Genomic DNA, 21,094 nt, shown 5'->3' with positions numbered 1-21,094 from the left:
TAATAGAATAAATTACTTGGATATTAGTTTGGTTAAAAAAAAATGGAAGTAGGCGGCATCTCTCCCTCCATATGTGATTAGAAATCCCAACTGGATCTAAGAGCTAGAAAAACGCACATATATGCAACTACTAAAACCCACACAGACACGCTGGTGGGCAAGGAAGTACTGCATTTTCCTTAACCACTTGAAGAGGCTGAGTCCAAACCAAGCCTTGACTCGAAGGAAGGGATAAGAGCAAAAAGAAAAGAATTTCTTTTAAAAAATTCTTTGAACTTTTAAAAATAATAATTAATTTTTTCCCCAAATACATGCAAAGATAATTTTCAACATGCACCTTTGCAAAGCTCAGTGTTCCTCAGTTTTTCTCTTTCTCCTCCCCCCTTTCCAAGATAGCAGGTAACCCAATCTAGGTTAAATGTGCACTTCTTCTAAACATATTTCCATATTTGTCATACTGCATAAGAAAAGTCAGATCAAAGGGGGGAAAAACACGGGAAAGAAAAAACAACAACCAAAAAGGTGAAAATACTATATTGTGATCCCCATTCAGTCTGCACACTCCTCTCTCTGGGTGCAGCTGGCTCTCTCCATCCAAGAATTTTGGAATTATTTCATAATTGAAAAGATCCACATCCATCACAGTTGATTATCACGTAATCTTCTTGTTGCTGTATACAGTGTTCTCTTGGTTCTGCTCATTTCACTGAGCATCAGTTCCTGTAAGTCTCCTCAGGCCTCTCTGAAATCATTCTGCTCATAATTTCTTATAGAACATCCATTCATATACCATATATCATTTTTCATATACCATAATTTCATGTACCATATTCATATACCATAATTTATTCAGCCATTCTCCAACTGATAGGCATCCATTCAGTTTCCAGTTCCTTGCCACTACAAACATTTTTGGCATATGTGGGTCCTTTTCCCTTTTTATGATCTCTTTAGGATACAGATCCACTGCTGGATCAAAGGGTATGCACAGTTCGATAATCCTTTGGACATAGTTCCAAATTGCTCCCCAGAATGGTTGAATCAGGTCACAACTCCGCCAACAATGTATCAGTGTCTCAGTTTTTACCACATCCCCTCCAACATTTGTCATTATGTTTTCCTGTCATCTCAGCCAATCTGAGAGGAGTGAGGTGGCATTTGCATTTCTCTGATCAATAGTGATTTAGAGCATTTTTTCATATAACTATATATATATATATATCAATGGCTTGAATTTCTTCATCTGAAAAATGCCTGTTCACATCCTTTAATCATTTATCAGTTGGGGAATAGCTTGTAAGGAAAGGAATTCCAAAATTCAAAAGTCTGTATCCAGAAGAAAGGACTAAAGAAACCAGGGCCCAATCCTAGCAGCCAGAATCACAGAGGAGGGACAGAAATTGTTGTGGATCAGAACATTCCTCAAAAGAAAAATGGGCAGAGGAAATGCCAATTCACTATACCTAGGTGGGAAAAAAATCTTAATTTAAAAGCCACACCCCCCCCCCCTCAAAACCAACCTATCATCTTGTATTTTCTCCATGATTGGATGAGCTGGAGGAATCAGAATTTTCTTATTAGGAAAACTTGCTATCAGCTCCAAGATTCCTATTAGCTGTAGGAAACTGAGTTCCGTGCAGTCACAATTCCCAAGAGAACTGCACAAATCCCATATCACAGAGGGACAGTCAGGGTTTCCCGTTTGAGACAGTGGTGACGGTCTGAGAAAGCGGCCTTCACCACCAGTGGTCCGAGGTCCGGCCTTGGGCCATCTCTCAGAGTCAACAAGACTCTCTCCCCAAGAACTGTAAGGATTTCTAGATAAAATTTGAGGTTGTCTTTTCCCTGGAACTGGGAAATGTCTTTTTTTTAAACGCTCAAATGTGTGGCCAATAGAAAGAGAGGCCCACATGTAACACTGACATTGGCTCCACCCCAAAGGAGCTGAGGATGACATCACCCTGAAAACAGGCCTGTACGGACTTCTGTTCCACATGCACGCTGACAAGAATGACCTGCAGGGGGGCCTTCGGACCCTGGAGGAAGCCATCAAGGTGCTACCTCGCACTGGCCACCGGCTGTAAGTACATGCTTAGGCAGGCCCAAGGTCCTGAGTGGGAGGAGGGGGAGGTCGAGGGAGGACACCGGGCTGAGATAGCCCAGCCACTTCCCACCGATGACATCCCTCCTGGAGCACTCACAGCCCCTCCGTGCCAGCTGGTTCCCAGGCAGGAGACCTGCCCCTTTTCAGCCTCAGGTTCCTCTCTGCCTATGGCCTTTTCCTCCCAGCACCAGGCTTCAGGTGGGAAGCACCTCCAGTTTCCCCTGGCCCCCAGCCTTGATCTCTCTTACAGTGTGATTTTCAAACACATGGTGATGGTGAAGGCCAAACTGGGCCAGAACTTCTCGATGGAGATCCAGAAGTTCAAGGATGCCAGCGAGGACTACTTGTCGCACATGTGGCGCCTCCTGGCCTTCAGCTCCAAGGACCTCCTGGGGAGTCTCCACTGCTACTACAATGCCATCCATGCGCTGCAGGTAGGCCCTGGGTCTCTCACGGGGGAGGATGGAGCAGTGGTCCCCAACTGTTTTCTACTCAGATTTCTGTTAGGGAGCATGGAAGCACCAAACTAGGGACTTGGGGATTCCTCCTCAGGGAAACGCATTGCTCTTTCAATCTGCTTGCTCATCTGTAAAGCCAGAAGAATATGGCCCCAATTCAAATGGGGTGGGAGGGATTCTAAAGAGGGAGAGCTGCATGAGGCAAGTAGTGCCCATAAGTTTAATACTAGGAAAGGAGGTAAGGGGGGGTAAGAAAAAGAAAAGCATAATTGGGGATAATAAGATGGCAGGAAATATAGAATTAGTAATTTTAACCATAAATGTGAGTGGGATGAACTCTCCCATAAAGCAGAGGCGGATAGCAGACTGGATCAAAAGCCAGAACCATACAATATGTTGTTTACAGGAAACACATTTAAAGCAGGGAGATATATATACAGGGTAAAGGTAAAAGGCTGGAGCAAAATCTATTATGCTTCAGGTGAAGTCAGAAAAGCAGGGGTAGCCATCCTGATCTCACATCAAGCAAAAGCAAAAATTGATCTAATTAAAAGAGATAAGAAAGGAAACTATATCTTACTAAAGGGTAGCATAGACAGTGAAGCAATATCAATACTAAACATATATGCACCAAGTGCTGTAGCATCTAACTTCCTAAAGGAGAAGTTAAGAGAGTTGCAAGAAGAAATAGACAGCAAAACTATAATAGTGGGAGATCTCAATCTTGTACTCTCAGAATTAGATAAATCAAACCACAAAACAAGTAAGAAAGAAATTAAAGAGGTAAATAGAATATTAGAAAAATTAGGTATGACAGATCTTTAGAGAAAACTGAACGGTGACAGAAAGAGGTATACTTTCTTCTCAGCAGTTTATGGAACCTATACAAAAATTGACTATATATTAGGACATAAAGACCTCAAAAATGCAAGAAAGCAGAAATTGTAAATGCTTTCTTTTCAGATCACGATGCAATTAAAACTACATTCAACCAAAAGTTAGGGGTAAATAGACCAAAAAGTAATTGGAAACTAAATAATCTCATCTTAAAGAATGATTGGGTGAAACAGCAAATTATAGACACAATAATTTCACCCAAGATAATGACAATGATGAGACAACCTAACAAAATTTGTGGGATGCAGCCAAAATGGTAATAAGGGGAAATTTTATATCTTTAGAGGCTTACTTGAATAAAATAGAGAAAGAGAATTGGTCTTGCAACTTAAAAAGCTAGAAAAAGATCAAATTAAAACCCCCAAATCAAATACTAAACTTGAAATTCTAAAACTAAAAGGAGAAATTAATAATATTGAAAGTAAAAAAAAACTATTGAATTAATAAATAAAACTAAGAATTGGTTTTATGAAAAAACCAATAAAATAGATAAACCTTTGGTAAATCTGATTAGAAAAAGGAAAGAGGAGAATCAAATGGTTAGTCTTAAAAATGCAAAGGGAGAATTTTCCACCAATGAAGAGGAAATTTGAGCAATAACAAGGAGTTACTTTGCCCAATTTTATGCCAATAAATTTGATAACCTAAGTGAAATGGATGACTACCTCCAAAAATATAGGCTTCCCAGATTAACAGAGGAGGAAGTAAATTGCTTAAATAGTCCCATTTCAAAAAAAGAAATAAAACAAGCTATTAATCAACTCCCTAAAAAATATCCCCAGGACCAGATGGATTTACATGTGAATTCTACCAAACATTTAAAGAACAATTAGCCCCAATGCTATATAAACTATTTGAAAAATAGGGAATGAAGGAGTTCTACCAAATTCCTTTTATGACACAGGCATGGTACTAATATCTAAACCAGGTAGGTTGAAAACAGAGAAAGAAAATGGTTTATAGACCAATCTCCCTAATGAATATTGATGCTAAAATCTTAAAAAAAGATATTAGCATCCCCAGGATAGTACACCATGACCAAGTAGGATTTATACCAGAATGCAGGGCTGGTTCAATATTAGGGAAACTATTAGTATAATTGATCATATCAATAACCAAATTAATAAAAACCATATGATCATCTTAATAGATGCAGAAAAAGCATTTGATAAAATTCAACATCCATTCCTTTTAAAACACTTGAGAGTATAGGAATCAATGGACTTTTCCTTAAAATGGTCAGTAGCATCTATTAAAAACCATCAGTAAGCATCAAATGCAATGGGGATAAACTGGAACCATTCCCAATAAGATCAGGAATGAAACAAGGTTGCCCACTATCACCATTACTATTCAATATTGTATTAGAAATGCTAGCTTTGGCAATAAGAGTTGAGAAAAAGATTAAAGGAATTAGAGTAGTTAATGAGGAAACCAAATTATCACTCTTTGCTGATGATATGATGGTATACTTAGAGAACCCCAGAGATTCTACTAAAAAGCTATTAAAAATAATCCACACCTTTAGTAAAGCTGCAGGATACAAAATAAACCCACATAAGTCATCAGCATTCTTATATATCACTAATAAAATCCAACTATTAGAGTTACAAAGAGAAATTCCATTTAAAGTAACTACTGATAGTGTAAAAATATTTAGGAATCTATCTGCCAAGGAAAAATCAGAAAGTATAGGAGCAAAACTACAGAACACGTTCCATACAAATAAAGTCAGATCTAACCAATTGGAAAAATATTAAATTCTCTTGGATAGGGCGAGCAAATATAATAAAGATGACAATATTACCTAAACTAATCTATTTATTTAGTGCTATACCAATCAGACTCCCAAAAAACTATTTTAATGACCTAGAAAAAATAACAAGTTCATATGGAAAAACAAAAGGTCAAGAATTTCAAGGGAACTAATGAAAAAAAATCAAATGAAGGTGGCCTAGCTGTACCAGATCTAAAATTATATTATAAAGCAGCGATTTATTTCCTTCACAGGTTAATTGTACACTATTTCAAAGTCTGATTCTTTTTTTTCAGCAAAATAACTATATGGACATGTATACATATATTGTATTTAACTTATACTTTAACATATTTAACATGTAGTGGTCAACCTGCCATATGGGGGAGGGGGTGGGGAGAAGGAAGGGAAAAATTGGAACAAAAGATTTGCAATTGTCAATGCTGAAAAATTACCCATGCATGTAATGTATAAATAAAGTTATAATAAATTTTTTTTCTAAAAAAGAAGAATATGGCCCCAGAGATGGAGACATTGTGTTCTGTGTCCAGGGTGAGAGGCTCAGGAACTTTGAGCCTATTCCCATCCTAGCAAAGACTGCTGTGGAGACTGCTTCCCTGGGCCAGTCTGCCCCGTTAGATTCCTTTTTCTTTGCCCCTAGAAACCTGAGAACACTTGGACGAAGATTGATTACCTGATAGAATTCTCTGAGTGGCTGTATCACAATCAGTTTCCCATCGAAAATGTCTTGTCCCACCTGGACTGGACCATCAGCCTCTTACTCAACATGAAGACACAGAGCAATTCTCCTGAGGAGATGGCCACTTCGCCTACCCTAATGGAGGATGCTGGTGAGGAGGAGATTGGTGATACTCGTGGTAAGTGTTCTTTGGGGGCTCCACCCTCCTCTGGTTCTCATTTCTGCTGATTGAAATCCAGCTCGAAACTCCCCCAGGCAACATCCCCTCCCCCACAATGGCTGATCTGAGAGCCTGAGCTGGAGACAACATTAAGCACTTCCAATTTGCCAGGTAGCACCAGCTATACCAAGGATCAGAAAAAAGATGCCCTGCTCTCAAGGAGTATGTCTCCTGAGGGAGCTGGGATTACATGAGGAGTTTTCTTGACAAAAATCTTGGAGGAATTTACCATTTCCTTCTTAGGCTCATTTTACAGATGAAGGAACTGAGGCAAAAGGGTGGGATGGCCTCCTTAGGGTCACACAGCTAGTAAGTTTCTGAGGAGGGATTTGCATTTCTATTTTTTATACTGAGGCAATTGGGGTTAAGTGACTTGCCCAGGATTGCACAGCTAGGAAATGTTCAGTGTCTGAAACCAGATTTGAACTCAGGTCCTCCTGGCTTCAGGGCTGGTAATCAATTTACTGCGCCACCCAGCTGCCCCCGAGGAGGGATTTGAATTCAGGAATCAACGATGGAAACAATCCCTGACCTCTAAGATCTTCCATTCTATCTGTCAGGAAACACAGCAAGGTGATAAAGAATAACTGTGTGTAAGATCATAACAGCAATTCCAGGGACTTTGGAGTTGGATCTTGGAAGGCTTCCCAGAGAATGAAATGTTTAAGCTTAACACTGAAGGAAATGTCAGAGTGAAAAGCACGGGGATGAGAGAGGCAGGGAAGGGAAGGAGGCAGCCAGCCAGCCAGAGACAGAGAGTGGAACAAAAAGAGAGGGAGGGAGAGAAAGGGAGAGAGGGAGAAGGGAAAGGGGACAGACAGACAGGGAGGGAGAAAGAGATGCAAGCAGAAGAGTTTATTTGATCCCAGAGGCGATAGGGAGCCACTAAGGTTTACTGAGTAGGGGGTGACATGATCTGAGCTGAACATTAGGAAGGAGAAGTCCTCCAGCTTGAGGAAGAGGTACTGAGGAGAACAGAAGACTGACTTGTCCACATGTTCCCTTTTCCAACTGTTTGGGTGGCGGCTTGTCCTTCAGCCCCCTGGCCAGTTCTCTTTGTCCTGAACTTGCAGCTCTGCTCATGGAGGGTAACTGTCTTGTTAGCTCCTTCTGATCCTGAGCTTCACCAGCTCGTGCCCTCTGCTCCCCACTTGCTGCTGGCAGGTTCTCTTCCCTTCTTTCCGTTCCAGTGAAGATCCTTCTTGGCGAAGAGAACAGGAGCATCAGGGAGGCTGCTCCATATCTCCCTGGAGAGCCCATGACTGTGGCCTTTGTCACCGGGGAGCGGCAGTCTGGCCCTCTCCGGAGCCCCCTTCTTTGTCCTTAGGCTAGGCACGGTGTGGAGGGATTTGTTCTTGCCTGGGGCAGGTAACAAGACAGATCTCTCTTTTAACTCTGAGAACGACGGTTCTGTGATTCTACTTTCTAAAAACTGAGAGTACGCGTCAGGCCATGACTGGATTTCTTCCCTGACAAAACGCTAGAAGAAAGAATCACTTTCCCCCCAAGGTCCCATCACTTACACCCTTGCAACGAGCTGCTGCTTGTTAGCACGTGCAAGATCCAGAATGCAACTGTGACTTGTGACTCCACTTTTTGAAGGAAGAAATTTTCTATCAGGGAGAGAGTGCCTGCCAATTTCTGGCTAGCTGAAGGCCTGTCCCTCTATTGTACCATGCCAGATTGGAGTCCCTTTCTTGAACTACTCCTGGCTTCCTTCTCCTTTCTGAGCAATTGGTCTGTGACTTATTTTGGTGAGAATTTTATCTGTCTGTGTCTCTGAGGATCCTCACCCGCATCTTCACCATCATGTTAGTCCCCTGTGCCTGCTGGATTTCTTTCCACATGCATGTAATGCTACTTGGTTTTCCCCAGCCCATTTTCTCTCTCTCGTCCATTTGCAGGCTGGCGGTTCTCTCTTCAAGAGCTGTAGTCTAGTTCTTGGTCTCATCCAGCTGAGTCCCAGAGACGCTCGGGAGGGCTGGTCTGACTTCTTGCAGCCTCATTGCGAGGTTATTTTACTTAGGGCATGAATACTTTGTTTGGGAAGAGGCATCTGAGGCCATAAAATGGACCCCCCAGACCTGGGCACCTGCTGCAGCCCCAAATATCATGCCAGTATTGACCCTGGCATTGAAGCCCTGGTGCCTGAGTGATGATAAGCTCACTGCCCACAAGCTCTGAACATATGATCGAAGACCAACAGAGGACAAGTAGGAGGGAAAGAATAGGACATAGGATTAAATGAGGGCTTCATTCCCTCTCCTTCTACCTCTCTTGATTGAGGCTGAGCACTGTCCTCTCTCAGATTCAGCATTTCTCACTCTATTAGTTATTTTTGGGCAAGGCAATCAGAGTCCCAGAGTGACATAGCTAGTAAGTGTTAAATGTCTGAGGCCAGATTTGAACTCGGGTCCTCCTGTATGTCTCACTTTAGCAGAGTTCTGTGAAATGTTATTTGTTAAGCTGGAGTTTTCTTTTATTTTGCAGAAAAAAACTCCTTAAAACAAGAGGGGAAAGTGGAAGAGTCTCCTGAGGTAGCTCAAAAGGTGACCTTCGAGACCTTAACCAATGTGAGGCAGCTGGAGACGCTGGCTTATGTCCACACGCTCCAGGCGGTAATGTCAGGGCCCCGGTCTCCCCTGTGTGAGGAGAATTGTCTGATGGCCTACAGGTACATCATGCGCATTTGGGAGGTGAGAACCCGAACACACAAAAGTACACAAAAGTCTGAACTGCAAGGAAACCAGAGCCATCCTCCAGGCCCTAGAGATGCCAGGGCTCCTGCCTTCTCTCCAAGAATTCCCCGTCAGTGCCCTGCGAGATGGGCTTCAAACCCAGTCACACGTTATTGACCCCTTCCCTCCCCCTAGGTCACTCATCTGGGTCAGCACAGCAGTGTCCTGTGACACTTTTAATTTAAAAAAATACTCATTAGCTCATTGATGAATGACTGCTTTTCAAAAACTTGTGTTGGGCAGAACCAACACAAGGGGCGGGGGAAACAGTGTTCTCACCACAGACCATTTATGAGGTCAGGAGGAAAGGCCAGCATCACGAGGGTACTGGAGCCCCAGGACTGCAGGCTTGGGATTGGCTGCATTAGCTGCAGCAGCAGTAAGGGGAACTCTCGGTCCAGGGGCGGTAGAGGTGGGGAAGGATTGACAGCTGGTCAGCAGGAAATTAGAGAGGACCCTGAGCTGGAGTTCGTTCAGGATCCTGTTCTATCACCCATTTGCAGTTTCGGATTGCAATCTCAGGGCCAAAAGGGAACAGGGGTCCTGCCCATGGTTGCGGGGCAGAAAGCCATGCTTGTGGTCACATGCAAGGGAGTAGGGACCCTGCTCTGTATTTGAAGACAGAAGGGAACAATAGCAGGAAAGTAGGGGGACTAGTCACAGTTCCAGGGCCAGGAGGAGCACTAGCTCTACATGCAAGTTACAGGGGAACAAAATCCCCTCTTGGATAGAGACCAAAGCGCTGGCCAGGAGAGCAGTGACCACCCTTCTCATTAAATTATACCACCTTGAAAAAAACCCCAAACTTATAGATTCCCCAGAGCTAGTTTTGAAATTAGAAGCATGAAAAACCTGAAACTTGGGACAATGGCACCTCCACACTGGGACCCAACTTTAACATAAAGTTAAAAATCAATAAAATATTATAATCTAGTGTTTAACAAACCCAAAGAGCCCAGCTTCTGGGACAAGAACTCACTATCTGACAAAAACTGCTGCGAAAATTGGAAACTAGTACGGTAGAAAGTAGGCACGGACCCACAATTAACACCGTATGCCAAGATAAGGTCAAAATGGGTTCATGATTCAGACATAAAGAGCCATAGTATAAGCAAATTAGAAGAATATAGGCTAGTTTTCTTCTCAGATCTGGGGAGAAGGAAGGAATTTGTCTCCAAAGAAGAACTGGAGTTCATGATTGATCACAAAATAATTTCTATTATATCAAGTTAAAAAGGTTTTGTGCAAACTGGGGGGGGGGGGGGGAATCATACATCCAAGATTCTGACAAAGGCTTCATTTCTAAAATATATGAAGAATAGACTCAAATTGACAAGAATTCAAACCATTCTCCAATTGATAAATGGTCAAAGGATAGGAAAAGACAATTTTCAGATAAAGAAATTGAAGCCATTTCTAGTCATATGAAAACGTGCTCTAAAAATCGTTATTGATCACAGAAATGCAAATTAAGACAACTCTGAGGTACTATTACACTTCTCAGATTGACTTAAGATGACAAGAAAAGGTAAATGATGAATGTTGGAGGGAATATGGGGAGGGGATAAGAAAAAGTACCTAGCCTGGATGCTTGCATTGGCTATGTACCCATCCCAGCTCTTGAAAAGGCATCTCCCATTTGTTCCTGACATTGCTTCCTTCCCCTGGTTCCACATACACTGGCATTGATGGTACTCTGGATCCAATCATGTTCAGTAATGTATAGCAGGTCCCATGGAAAAAGTACTTCCAGGGAAAAAGTATTTCCATGTCTGAGGCATCATAACAATACAGGTCCCCTCCATAGCCTTGTGGGAGATGGAAGGTGTGGGCTAAGAAGGAAGATCAAAGGGAAACCTCTCAGCAAGAGAGGTGAGATTTCTTCCTGTATGATGTCCCTGTAATAGGAAAACTAAACCCAACTAAACCCTCCTGTTCTTATTTCCTAAAAGGCCCTTTGTCTTGGAAGAAGAGGTATCCCCGTGGAAGTCTCAGAACCCCTATACCTCAGCCTTCTCTGAATTGGTGGGGAGTGGGAGGACTATTCCCCGTAAGGGAATACTTAAGGATTTTCATTGCTAATGGGTTGGGCTTTCTGTTTCCATTCTTTTGTCCAGGTCTCCTTAGGAACAGTGGCTAATATTCTTGTAAACTTCCAACTAAATCCAGAGGAACCAGATGTACTATCCCCATCCCTCAAAAGGGAAAAAGAGAAGAAGGGGGGAGAGGAAAAGCAGAAAAAGAAGAAGGAGAAAGGCAGAGAGGAGAAGGAGAAAGGCAAGGAAGAGAAGAAGGAGAAAGCCAAGGAGGAGAAGAAGGAGAAAGGCAAAGAGGAGAAGAAGGAGAAAGGCAAGGAGAAGAAGAAGAAAAAAGGCAAAGACAAGGACAAAGACAAGCAAAAGGAGAAAAAAGACACCAAAGAGCTGTCGGGGGTGAGATGATTTCTCTCGGGAGCTGGCCCATTTTTGGTGTGCACAGACCCAGGTTGGGGAGGCGTGATTCCTTCTAGCTGTTTTCTCACAGTGTCTTCCTGTCCAGTCAGAGGCAGCCACTTGGATGCTGACCTCCTTGGGGCCAGGGTCCAAGCATCCCCTTGACCTTTGCCATTACTGCCTGTAGGCTCCCCATTCACTCCCAAGTGGCAACTGGAAGACGGGCGGAGTAGGGCCCGGCTCTGGTTCTCCAGCTGCAGCCTCCTTCCGGGGGCGTCTTCTTTTCCAAGAGCCATGCAATTAAAGACATTACTGCCCAGCTGTCCTCCTGGGGATCGCCCCCAGAGTTAGCCAGGAACAGCCCTCCCTTAGTCTCATCAACTGCTAAGCCATTGCTTGGTGGCGTTAGGGGAGAAGCTTATTATTCCCTACCCTCCTTACCAGTTCTTGAAGTCCAAGGGAGAGAAAATGCACAAACACTCTCCGGAAGAGGGGAACTCTTTTCATAGTTCACCCCTGAGTCTAGAGAGAAATTAGTCTATCTGTCTGCTGACTCTAGTCACGGGGGCCAATTACAAGTCTTCCTCGTCTTATCTTGCTACTTCAGAGGAGGGTTCTCCTCTAATGGCATCACCCTGGGATAGTGTCAGATGCTTGGGGGAAGACCGAGTAATAGAGTTCTCTTGATAAACCCTAAGGGGTTTACAGCATTGCTTCAGGAAGTGAGTGAACATTTGGGGATTGATTAAGAAACCCGGTGCATTCATGTTTAACCTGTATTGGATTATTTGCTCTCTAGGGGAAGGGAGAAAAAAATTAGAAATCAAGGTTTTACAGGGGTGAGTGTTGAAAACCGTCTTTGCATATATTTTGAAAATAAAAAGCTAGTATAAAAAAAAAGAAATAAAAAAAGAAAAAGGAAAGAAATCTGGTGCACTGTGGGGAACCCCCAATTGGTCTTTAAAAAGTTACCCCACTTCAAGAGGCACTGATGCCCAGTAAATGAAGGGATCCTAACCTGTGCACCTTGAGAAATCAGTCCACGATGGAGTTAGCGCTGATCTCCATCCTTGGCAGATCCAGTTGCTCATGGCCAGCAAGCCAATTGAAGCTTTGCCAGCCAGTGTGGAGGAGTGGGCTTTCTACACTTGCCACCCCGATGTCACTGCCCTCTTTATCCAGGATGCCAGCGATTCCACCATTAATGAGAACACTATCGTGAAGCCTGTAAGTGACTTTTGGTGTCAGTCTGTCTGTCTGCTTGTGGGGGCTCTGCCCCGCTCCCAACCAGCCCCTTCATCACGTGGATGTCCCCACTCCTTAAGATATGAATATGGTGCCAGCATAAGGGGACGGAGGGGGGAGAGCGCTTCTGGAGACATCTTTCTGTTTGTCTGTGTGAGCAAGCACACATGGTTTGGGTAGGAGGAAGAGAGATGTTGGCTTTCTGGGAGACTCCTTCTGGGCCCTGGTTTTGGTGCTGCTGTTCTTTTGGATAAAGAGAGAAGACCCATATCCATCCATCCATCTTTCCTTCCTTCCTTCCTTCCTGCCTGCCTGCCTGCCTTCCTGCCTTCCTGCCTTCCTTCCTGCCTTTTTTCTTCCTGCCTTTTTTCCCCTTCCTCTCTCGCTCCTCCTTCCCTCCCTCCCTTCCTTCTTCCCTTCCTTCTTTCCTCTGTCTCTCCCTCCCTCTGTCCCTCACTCCCTCCCTTCCTTCCTTCCTCCCTCCCTCCCTTTGTCCCTCGCTCCCTCTCTTTCCTTCCTTCCTTCCTTCCTTCCTTCCTTCCTGCCTGCCTGCCTGCCTGCTTTTTCTGCCCTTTTTCTTTCTCTCCTCCCTTCCTTTTCCCTTTTTACTTTCCTTCCTTCCTTCCTCCTTCCCTCTCTCTCTTCCTTTTTTCCTTCTCTCCCTCCCTCTGAAGCGGCCTTTCAGTCTCTGCCCCCCACCCCTGAAACCTTCTTGGCTCTTCTCTAACCACTGGCCTTGTGTTTTGTGTTCCTCCAGAATTTCAGCCTGTACTACCTGGACCTATTGGTGAAGACAATGAACTCGCTTCACCTCATCCACCTCACACTTCCCATCCTCCAGTTTGCTGTGGTGATTTCTAACCTAATTATAGAGAGTAAATCCGTCTCTGACCTCTACCACCTCAGGTCTGTACAACCGTCTCCTGTTGTTGTTGCTCCATGTGACTCTTTGTGATCCCCCTGGGCTCTTGGCAAGGATCCTGCAGTGATCTGACATTTCCTTCTCCTCATTTTACAGATGAGGAAACTGAGGCAAACAAGTGACGTGACTTGGCCAGGGTCACACAGTTAGTGAGTGTCTGAGTCCAGATTTGAGTGTTTCTGACTCAGCACTCTATGGTGGCCCCGATTTCCCCCGTCTCCTTTTCCCACAGGGAAATGAGGATGGTTTAGGGCAGTGAGGCTTCTTGGGTCAGCTGGGGTTGCCAATGAAGGTGTCTCTTACTGAAGCAAGGGGAGCTCTGGGGCTCAATGCCTGGAGTGCTCCCAGGGAAGCGTCTCGGACGCTGTGACCTTCCTGGCCACCCCGGCTGGCAGGTGTCCCCAAGCCTCCCCTGGATGTGGGCCCCCCAGGCCGCCAAGACCGAGCAGTGGCACATTCTGGTATCCAGGATTTTCTTCCAGACTTAGAATTGGGAAGCTCTTGTACGGATGAGTAGACTGAGGTCTGGCGTGAAGGAAGAGGGATCTGCCTGATCCCCACCCCCTCTGCCCTTCGCCTTTAGCCAGGTCCCTGCCTTCACAAAGCATCTGTGGCCTGGGCCAAAGCCCTGCCCGGAGTCCTTGCCCCTTCTGGTAGGGGCAGAGATTCGTTGGGGGAGGCCCTCAGCCTTCCCTTGGTCCGTGCTCACGAGGTGCTTGTGTTCGCAGGTTGGCTCTGGCCTGCTCTGAGTTGCGGCTGCTAGAAGCAGGAGCCTTCCATGAAGGAATTGTGGGAGGGGTCTACATCGACGAGCTGGAGCAGGCCAGGTGGGTGTTGTGTGCAGGGAGCTCCGGGTGGGGAGAGAAGGAGGCCGGTCTGGGGGCTGCTTGGCCTAGACCCCCTAGTTCAGGAAATGCTAAAATAGCTCTTTTTGCTGTGGCAAAGAAAAGGGCCCGAGGGGTCGCCCACCATTAGGGAATGGCTGACCAGATTCTGCTGCGGGGCTGTGACAGAATAACATTGCTCAGGAGCCCTCCTGGGAAAAAACACCTGGAAGTGAGAAGGGCAGAGTGGGGGGGACAACCTGGAGGAATTAAGAGCTACGGTTCTCCATCCCAATTCCAGAGGCCGATGGTGAAAGGTTCCGCCTCCCGATGGGGGAGAAGGGAGAATCAGTTTTCCAGGAAAACAGCCAATGTGGGAGTGGCTCTTGCTTGACCACACATGTTTATAGTGGGGGTTTTGTTTATTTTTCATTCTTAATTGAGGGGAAGAAGGATAAAGAGAAGGTAGCATCTTGCCGATTACTTTGAAAAAATGAACTGGCCTGAACCTAGCTTTGAGTCCTAGTTCTGACACCCACAAATTCCCTGCGCACCCCAATCTTCTCTTCTGGAAAGTGGGGAACCCGGTGCGGCCTGGTCTGCCTTTAGGGAAGTGAAGGGTCCCTCATCCTCCCAGAATGCTTTGCCCTTCGGAGAACTTAAGTCAGGAAGCTAGTCACCCTGGACAGTGACTTTGCAGAAGCTAGGGGGACGTTTTTCACGAGGGCTCCTTCGCACAGATTTTTATGCTCTGCTTTGTAATGTCTGAGACCCCACTCTGCGTTTTCAATCTCTGTGCTGACCAGTTGTAGAAACGAAGTTCGGGCTAGGAACGAGAAGAAGAGTGAGTTTCTGAAAGAAGTGGCCACTAAAGACAGAGGCTCAGTGGAGCAGGGCCCACCGGTCCCTGTGGTTCTAGAAGCCAAGGATAAGGTAAGGGGGCGGGGCCTCTGCTCTGGAACACTTGGCCACACCCCTTGGGTTTTCCCGGGCCCACCTATACTGGGTCACACTCCATCATGGGTCAGCAAAGGACCGCCCAGCTTTGCGGGTTGCCATCCTCCCCAGGCCCCCTGGGGGGGGGGGGGACCGGCCTGCAGTGGGGCGGGCTTTGACCCTTGCTAGAAGGGTAGATGGTATATCCATGTTGGGGTCTTGCCAGCCCCCGTGGGATCCGAAGGGTTCTCCTCCGGCACCCAGCTGGTCAGTGCCCACCCGGGGTATGCCCTTAAGCCCCGCATGAAGCTGGGCCATGGACTTGGAGAGACTCGAGACACGTAGCAGGGCAAAGCAGATGGGTCAGATTGCTGTGGGCTCGCAGGGGGTAGGATCACGCCAGCTTTACAGATGGGGAAACAAAGTCTCCCAGAAATGAAGTGCTTTGCAAAGGTCACGGGTGGTCAGTGAAAGGTGTAGGTCACAGGTCATCCTCTCTAGTCTGAGCTTGCTGACTGGTTCAAACTGGGGAAAGAGGGAAGGAGGAAGTTCAGCCTGGCCAGACTCAGACTCAGCCATCTTGTGGGAGAGGGGGCTTCTACAAGCAGCTAAAGATGTACCTCCTCTAAGACACTTGAAGACAGAGCCCTTCTGGCCCCAACCATCTTGCTGAAAAGTCACCTTGGGCCTGGGTTTCTCGAAAGTATCTTGGCTGAGGGTGCCGTGCCCACGGGCACATTGTAGCATTGGACAGAGTGGGTTCCCTTAGCTCAGGACCACGTACGGGCCGGCGGTGTTCCACAGATGGGGCAGCAAGATGGGCCTCTGGAAGATCCTGTGCTCAATGAGCTCCGCAAAGCTCCCCCCACATTTGAGTTTGCCAGGACCTCTGTGACTCCAGAGCAATGGCTGGGACTAAGAGTGGGGAATTGGGCCCAAACCTCTGGGGGGCAAAGGTTGGCAGAGGGGGTCCCCCAGTGGAGGCAGCTGCTGGGCGGGTCGCCGGCTTGCTCGATGTCGTCGGTCCTGGCCGAGGTTTGCCTGGAATAATAGCAGCTGCTCTCTTAGCGAGGGGCCTTTCATGAGGTGCCAGAGCTGGGGAGGAGGAAGGACTGGGAGCCTCTCAAAGCTAGAGAGACCACTCTGGTCACGTGCAGAGGCTGAGCGAGGCTGATCTTCCGCCCAGGGGGAAATTCAGTTCGAATCAGTCTCTTATCTGGAAGACAACATGAAGGGCTTCCGTTTATTTATTCCTAGAGAAGTTGTGGGGCCTTTGTTTAGTCCTTCCTCTTCTTTCAGAACTCCTCAGTCAGGCCACCATGGCCCAGCCGGAGGGAGATGGGGACAGACTCGCCCTCGTTAGGTGGCAGGCAGCGCTGACTGGGTAGACAAGTTAGCTCCTTGAGTTTAGGAAGCCATGGATCAAGTCGGATCTTCATCCCACACTAGCTTTGGTGCCAAATCCTGCATGTTTCCGTCATTTTATTTGGGGGAGGCCCCTTTCCACAGTTTTTGTTTGGAGGCAGTTAGGAGCTCATTAGACCGAGTCAGGAAGAAGTGAGTTCAAATCCAGCCATACCTATTTACAGGTATTACCCATTTACCTCTTTTCCTCTTCTCTGCGAGAAGAGGAATAACAGCGCCTTCTCCCCAGGATCTTGGTGAGAATCAGTCCGGTTCTCATGTGAAGAGCTGGGTACAGGACCCGGCACGCAGTGGGTGCCAGGTTATCATCTCGAGAACATGCTCCTAATAGCTCGTGGTATTACAGGTTTTGGAGCTCGATGAGCAGACGGGGAAAGGTCTCCACGACATTTCCTTCCCATATCTGTGGATGTACAAGGCCGAAGTGCTGCTTGAAATGGACTCTCACCAGCCAGCACGGCTGCTCCTCGCGGAAGCTCAGGTGGCCTTCCGGGTGAGTCGGGGAGCTCTTGGGCAGCACTTTAGGGCCGAGGGAGGAGCTGGGGTGTGGACTTCTCTAGGCCATTGTTGGTACTCCACAGTCAGATTTTTCAGAGGGTCCTTCTCAAGGATTTGGGGGAGAAGTTTCTCATGTGAGGTTGAAGAGCTGAGATGTAGGATGAACCCACCTTGACTCCCCCACACTTAGGACAAGTGAGAAGTGGGTATTCTCACATTTCCATTCATGACTTCCTTTCCTCTCACTCTTATTAATTCTCTGCAGTCTGGCTCCCAAACTTAGCATCCCCTGAAACAGCCCTCTCCCGAGCTACCAGTGATCTCTTAGCTGCCAATGCTGCGTTCTCCTGAGCTCTCTGGACACCTGATCACCTTCTCTTCTTTGATACTCTCCTCTCTCACTCTGGGTTCCCCTGGTTCTCCTCCTGCACCTCGGACTCCTGCTTCTCCTGTTCCAGGTCATGTTCATTATCCATGGATGTCCCTTGGAACTCTGGCCTGAAACCTCTGCTCTTCTCCCTCTAACTTACTTCATCGGGTGAGCTCATCAGCTCCTATAGATTCATGGCCATCTCTATGCTGCTGTTTCTCAGACCCATTTTCCCCTCCCCAATCTCTCTGCTCACCACATCCTCAACTGCCTTGCAGACATCTTGAATTGGGATCCAGGAGACATCCTCAACTCAATGTGTGTTGAACCAAGCTCATTTTCTTTCCCTAAAACCTTTTTGTTCTTGTAACTTCCTAATTACTGTGAAGGGCCCCGGTCCCCCACACTTGAAATTTAGATTCTCCCTCTCAAACCACATCTTCAAATCACCAAGTCCTGTTGATTCTATCTTTACATGGCCTCAGATAGACATTGCCTCCACCCTGATGCAGACTTTTATCATTTTCCTTTTGGACTACTGTTAGTCATTTCAGGTGTGTTTTGCCCTTCATGATCCCATTTGGGATTTTCTCAAAAAAGATACTGGAGAGATTGGCCATTTCTTTCTCTAGTCCAACTTCTTAAAAAAATTAATTTGGCAAAATGGAAAAAGAAAACAATTTTAAAAACAGAATTGGTGAAAGGGGGGAGAATCCACTGAACAAAACAACTCCTTTAAAAGTAAAATTGGCCAAATTAAAAAAAAAAGGGTAAAAAAGCTAACTGAAGAAAATAATTCAGTAACAATTAGAATTGGACAAAGGGAATGAAATGACTCAATGAGACATTAGACTCAGACAAAATTTTTAAAATGAAAAAATAGAAGAAAATGTAAAATATCTCATAGGAAAAACTGATCTGGAAAACAGATCCAGGAGAGACAATCTAAGAATTATTGGAGTGCCTAAAAGCCACAATGGAAAAAAAGAGCCTGCACAATATCTTTCAAGAAATCATTGAGGAAAACTGTCCTGATATCCTAGAACCAGAGAGTAAAATAATCATTGAACGAATGCACTGATCACCTCCTGAAAGAGACCCTAAAATGAAAACCCCAAGGAATATTGTAATTAAATTCCAGAGTTAGCAGGAGAAAATACTGCAAGCAGCCAGAAAGAAACAATTCAAATATTGAGGATCTACAATTACCCAAGACTTAACTGCTTCCACATTAAGGAATTAGAAGACCTGGAATATGATACTTCAAAAGGCAAAGGGGTTTGGACTGCAGCCAAGAATCAAATACCCAGCAAAACTGAACATATCTTTCAGGGGAAAAGATGGACATTCAATTAAAAAGAGGATTTCCAATCATTTCTGATTTGAAGACCAGAACTGAACAGAAAATTTGATCTCCAAATACAAAGTTCAAGAGAAGCATAAAAAGGACAGCTCTCTTGCTCCCCACCTGTCTTGTAGGTGCTATTCCACTAGACACTACCTGACCAGACACCACCAGCTGCCACTCAGCTGTACTTCGCTCATGATGCTGCTCTTGCTAAACTGGGGTGTGTGGTGTGAACAGGGAAGTCGAGCATCTCTGCTGAGCCCTTTCCTGGGCTACCGGCCACCCTCTGTGAGCCATCTCCGGGGCTGCCGGCCACCCTCGCTGAGCCGCCTCTGGGACTGCCGGCCACCCGCCCACCTCCACCTGTGGCTCCAAGAAGCCGTGATGTGTACTGCAGCCACACACAGGGAAAGCTGTCTCGGCAACAGGCTAAAGCAGGCTTTGAGTAGCCAACAGACCTCAGAGCCGTCAGTGAGTTAGGCGCCCGTCACCGTTTAAGTGTGTGAAGGCTCCTCTCTTTGAGTGGGTGGCTGAGAACAATTTGTTCCACAGCCATGAAGGCGGCTGAAGCGGGGGCTGTGGGCTCAGAGCTTGATCTGACATCGGAGACAAAGGTCGGCCGCCGCCTTCCAGAACATCACCCGTTACTCTGATTTTTGTCTTTGCCATTTGCCATCGATGGGCCCAGAAGAAAGAGTAAGGCTGACATTTCACATGTCTCTGTCTCACTTAGAGAGGAATCGGGAGCAAGTCAAGACATGGGCTGTCATGTCACTGATGTGCCTTGAAAGTGAAGAAGAAAAACCTACTGCTCAGTTTATGACTCGGTTGAAACCCTTGGTTGCCTTTTCCTTTCAGAAGCATGGGCACGGACATGCTCATTTAACATACTTTTTTTTCTGCTATGGATGTTTTGTTATTTGTTTGCTTGCTTTTTTATTTTATTTAGGAAAAAACAAATCCTTTCCCGGGACCATCAAAAAAAGGATCCCCAAACAGTCATTTGGGGGAGGTTTCACTTAAAAGTTTGCCTCAACTGCTTCTGAAAAGGGTTTTGGCCTTGGCATGGCCAATCCCAAGCGAAGTCTTCTGCGCTCACAGCAAGGCTTCTCATTCTCAGCTGGACTGGCCCCGGTGGCTATTTTTAAAAAAACAATCTCCTCACTGCCCAGCAGATGGCATGACCGGCGGGCACATTGCAAAAGACTCGCTCGCAGCCCTTGGGTCCCCAGCTCCCTCCAGAGGCAGCGCTGGCAGTGGCTGTTGCTCAGCCCTTTGTTTTCCAAGAGAACCCTTGATGTCAGGGCTTGTGGGACTGCTCTGAGGCAAGTCTGAGGACGGATTTGGCAGTGATTGCTTGTGAGATCTTGGCATATTCTTAATCCTCAGACACCTTTGGGCCAGACATTCCCTTTCATTGCGAGCCAGAGCCATCCTGGAAACACCGGCTTCTCCAGAGTTGGCGTCCACGCAGACAGCAACTCCTCCCTGGAAACCTGGATGCTCACTCAAGAACTCCCGGAACTCTGGAATATCCAGGTCCTTCCTGTGAAAGACAGAGGAGCACCAGAGGTTCCCATCTCATGCAACACATCATAGAATTCTTTGGTCAAGCAAGGAGAGGCTATGAGAACCTCCCAGGGCAGGTTTTCAGCAACCAAAATGAGACAGACAGACAGACAGACAGACAGAGGGAGGGAGGGAGGGAGGGGCAGCCTCTGCCCCATCTGTGCCTGGTTTCTGAGCTTCTCTCTTTTTCAGGAACTTGGGGATGAGTGTGCAGAGGCAAAGAGTCTGTATCTTCTAGCTGAACTGGCAAAGAAAGAACTAAAATATGAACAAGCCAAGAAAATGATTGAGAGGGCTCAGAACCTGAAAGGAAATGAAGAATTCTGGTATCACTCCACAGTAGCACTCATTGAGACGCTCTTAGCCCAAGAAGCAGGAAAAGAACCTGTGGTAAGCAATCTCCCAAAGCCCCCAGATCCCCTCGACCACCACCTCCGGAGCAGAGCTGCTGATGTCGACTCCCTCATCCCCCCTAGCTGCTGATGCCGGCTCCCTCATCCCCCCAAGTGGCTGATGCCGGCTCCCTCATCCCTCATAGTGGCTGATGCCGACTCCCTCATCCCCCCAAGCTGCTGATGCCGACTCCCTCATCCCTCCGAGCTGCTGATGCCGACTGCCTCATCCCCCCGAGCTGCTGATGCCGACTGCCTCA

General features: G+C 46.4%; 1 protein-coding gene across 1 annotated transcript in view; it reads left to right on the top strand.

Moving 5' to 3' along the window:
* CFAP46 (cilia and flagella associated protein 46) overlaps positions 1 to 21,094 on the top strand; it is a 123,207-nt gene that overhangs the window by 54,872 nt on the left and 47,241 nt on the right. Inside the window, exons 26-36 of the mRNA XM_031949402.1 lie at positions 1,924 to 2,080; positions 2,355 to 2,538; positions 5,877 to 6,093; positions 8,626 to 8,831; positions 10,991 to 11,305; positions 12,383 to 12,532; positions 13,308 to 13,456; positions 14,201 to 14,299; positions 15,103 to 15,229; positions 17,004 to 17,150; positions 20,635 to 20,832. Of these exons, the coding sequence (XP_031805262.1) occupies positions 1,924 to 2,080; positions 2,355 to 2,538; positions 5,877 to 6,093; positions 8,626 to 8,831; positions 10,991 to 11,305; positions 12,383 to 12,532; positions 13,308 to 13,456; positions 14,201 to 14,299; positions 15,103 to 15,229; positions 17,004 to 17,150; positions 20,635 to 20,832 (1,949 nt within the window). The remainder of the gene's footprint in view (positions 1 to 1,923; positions 2,081 to 2,354; positions 2,539 to 5,876; positions 6,094 to 8,625; positions 8,832 to 10,990; positions 11,306 to 12,382; positions 12,533 to 13,307; positions 13,457 to 14,200; positions 14,300 to 15,102; positions 15,230 to 17,003; positions 17,151 to 20,634; positions 20,833 to 21,094) is intronic.

The sequence above is a fragment of the Sarcophilus harrisii genome, chromosome 2, assembly GCF_902635505.1.
Source record: "Sarcophilus harrisii chromosome 2, mSarHar1.11, whole genome shotgun sequence".
Classification (NCBI taxonomy): Eukaryota; Metazoa; Chordata; class Mammalia; order Dasyuromorphia; family Dasyuridae; genus Sarcophilus; species Sarcophilus harrisii.
This window is presented reverse-complemented; position numbering and strand designations above follow the sequence as displayed.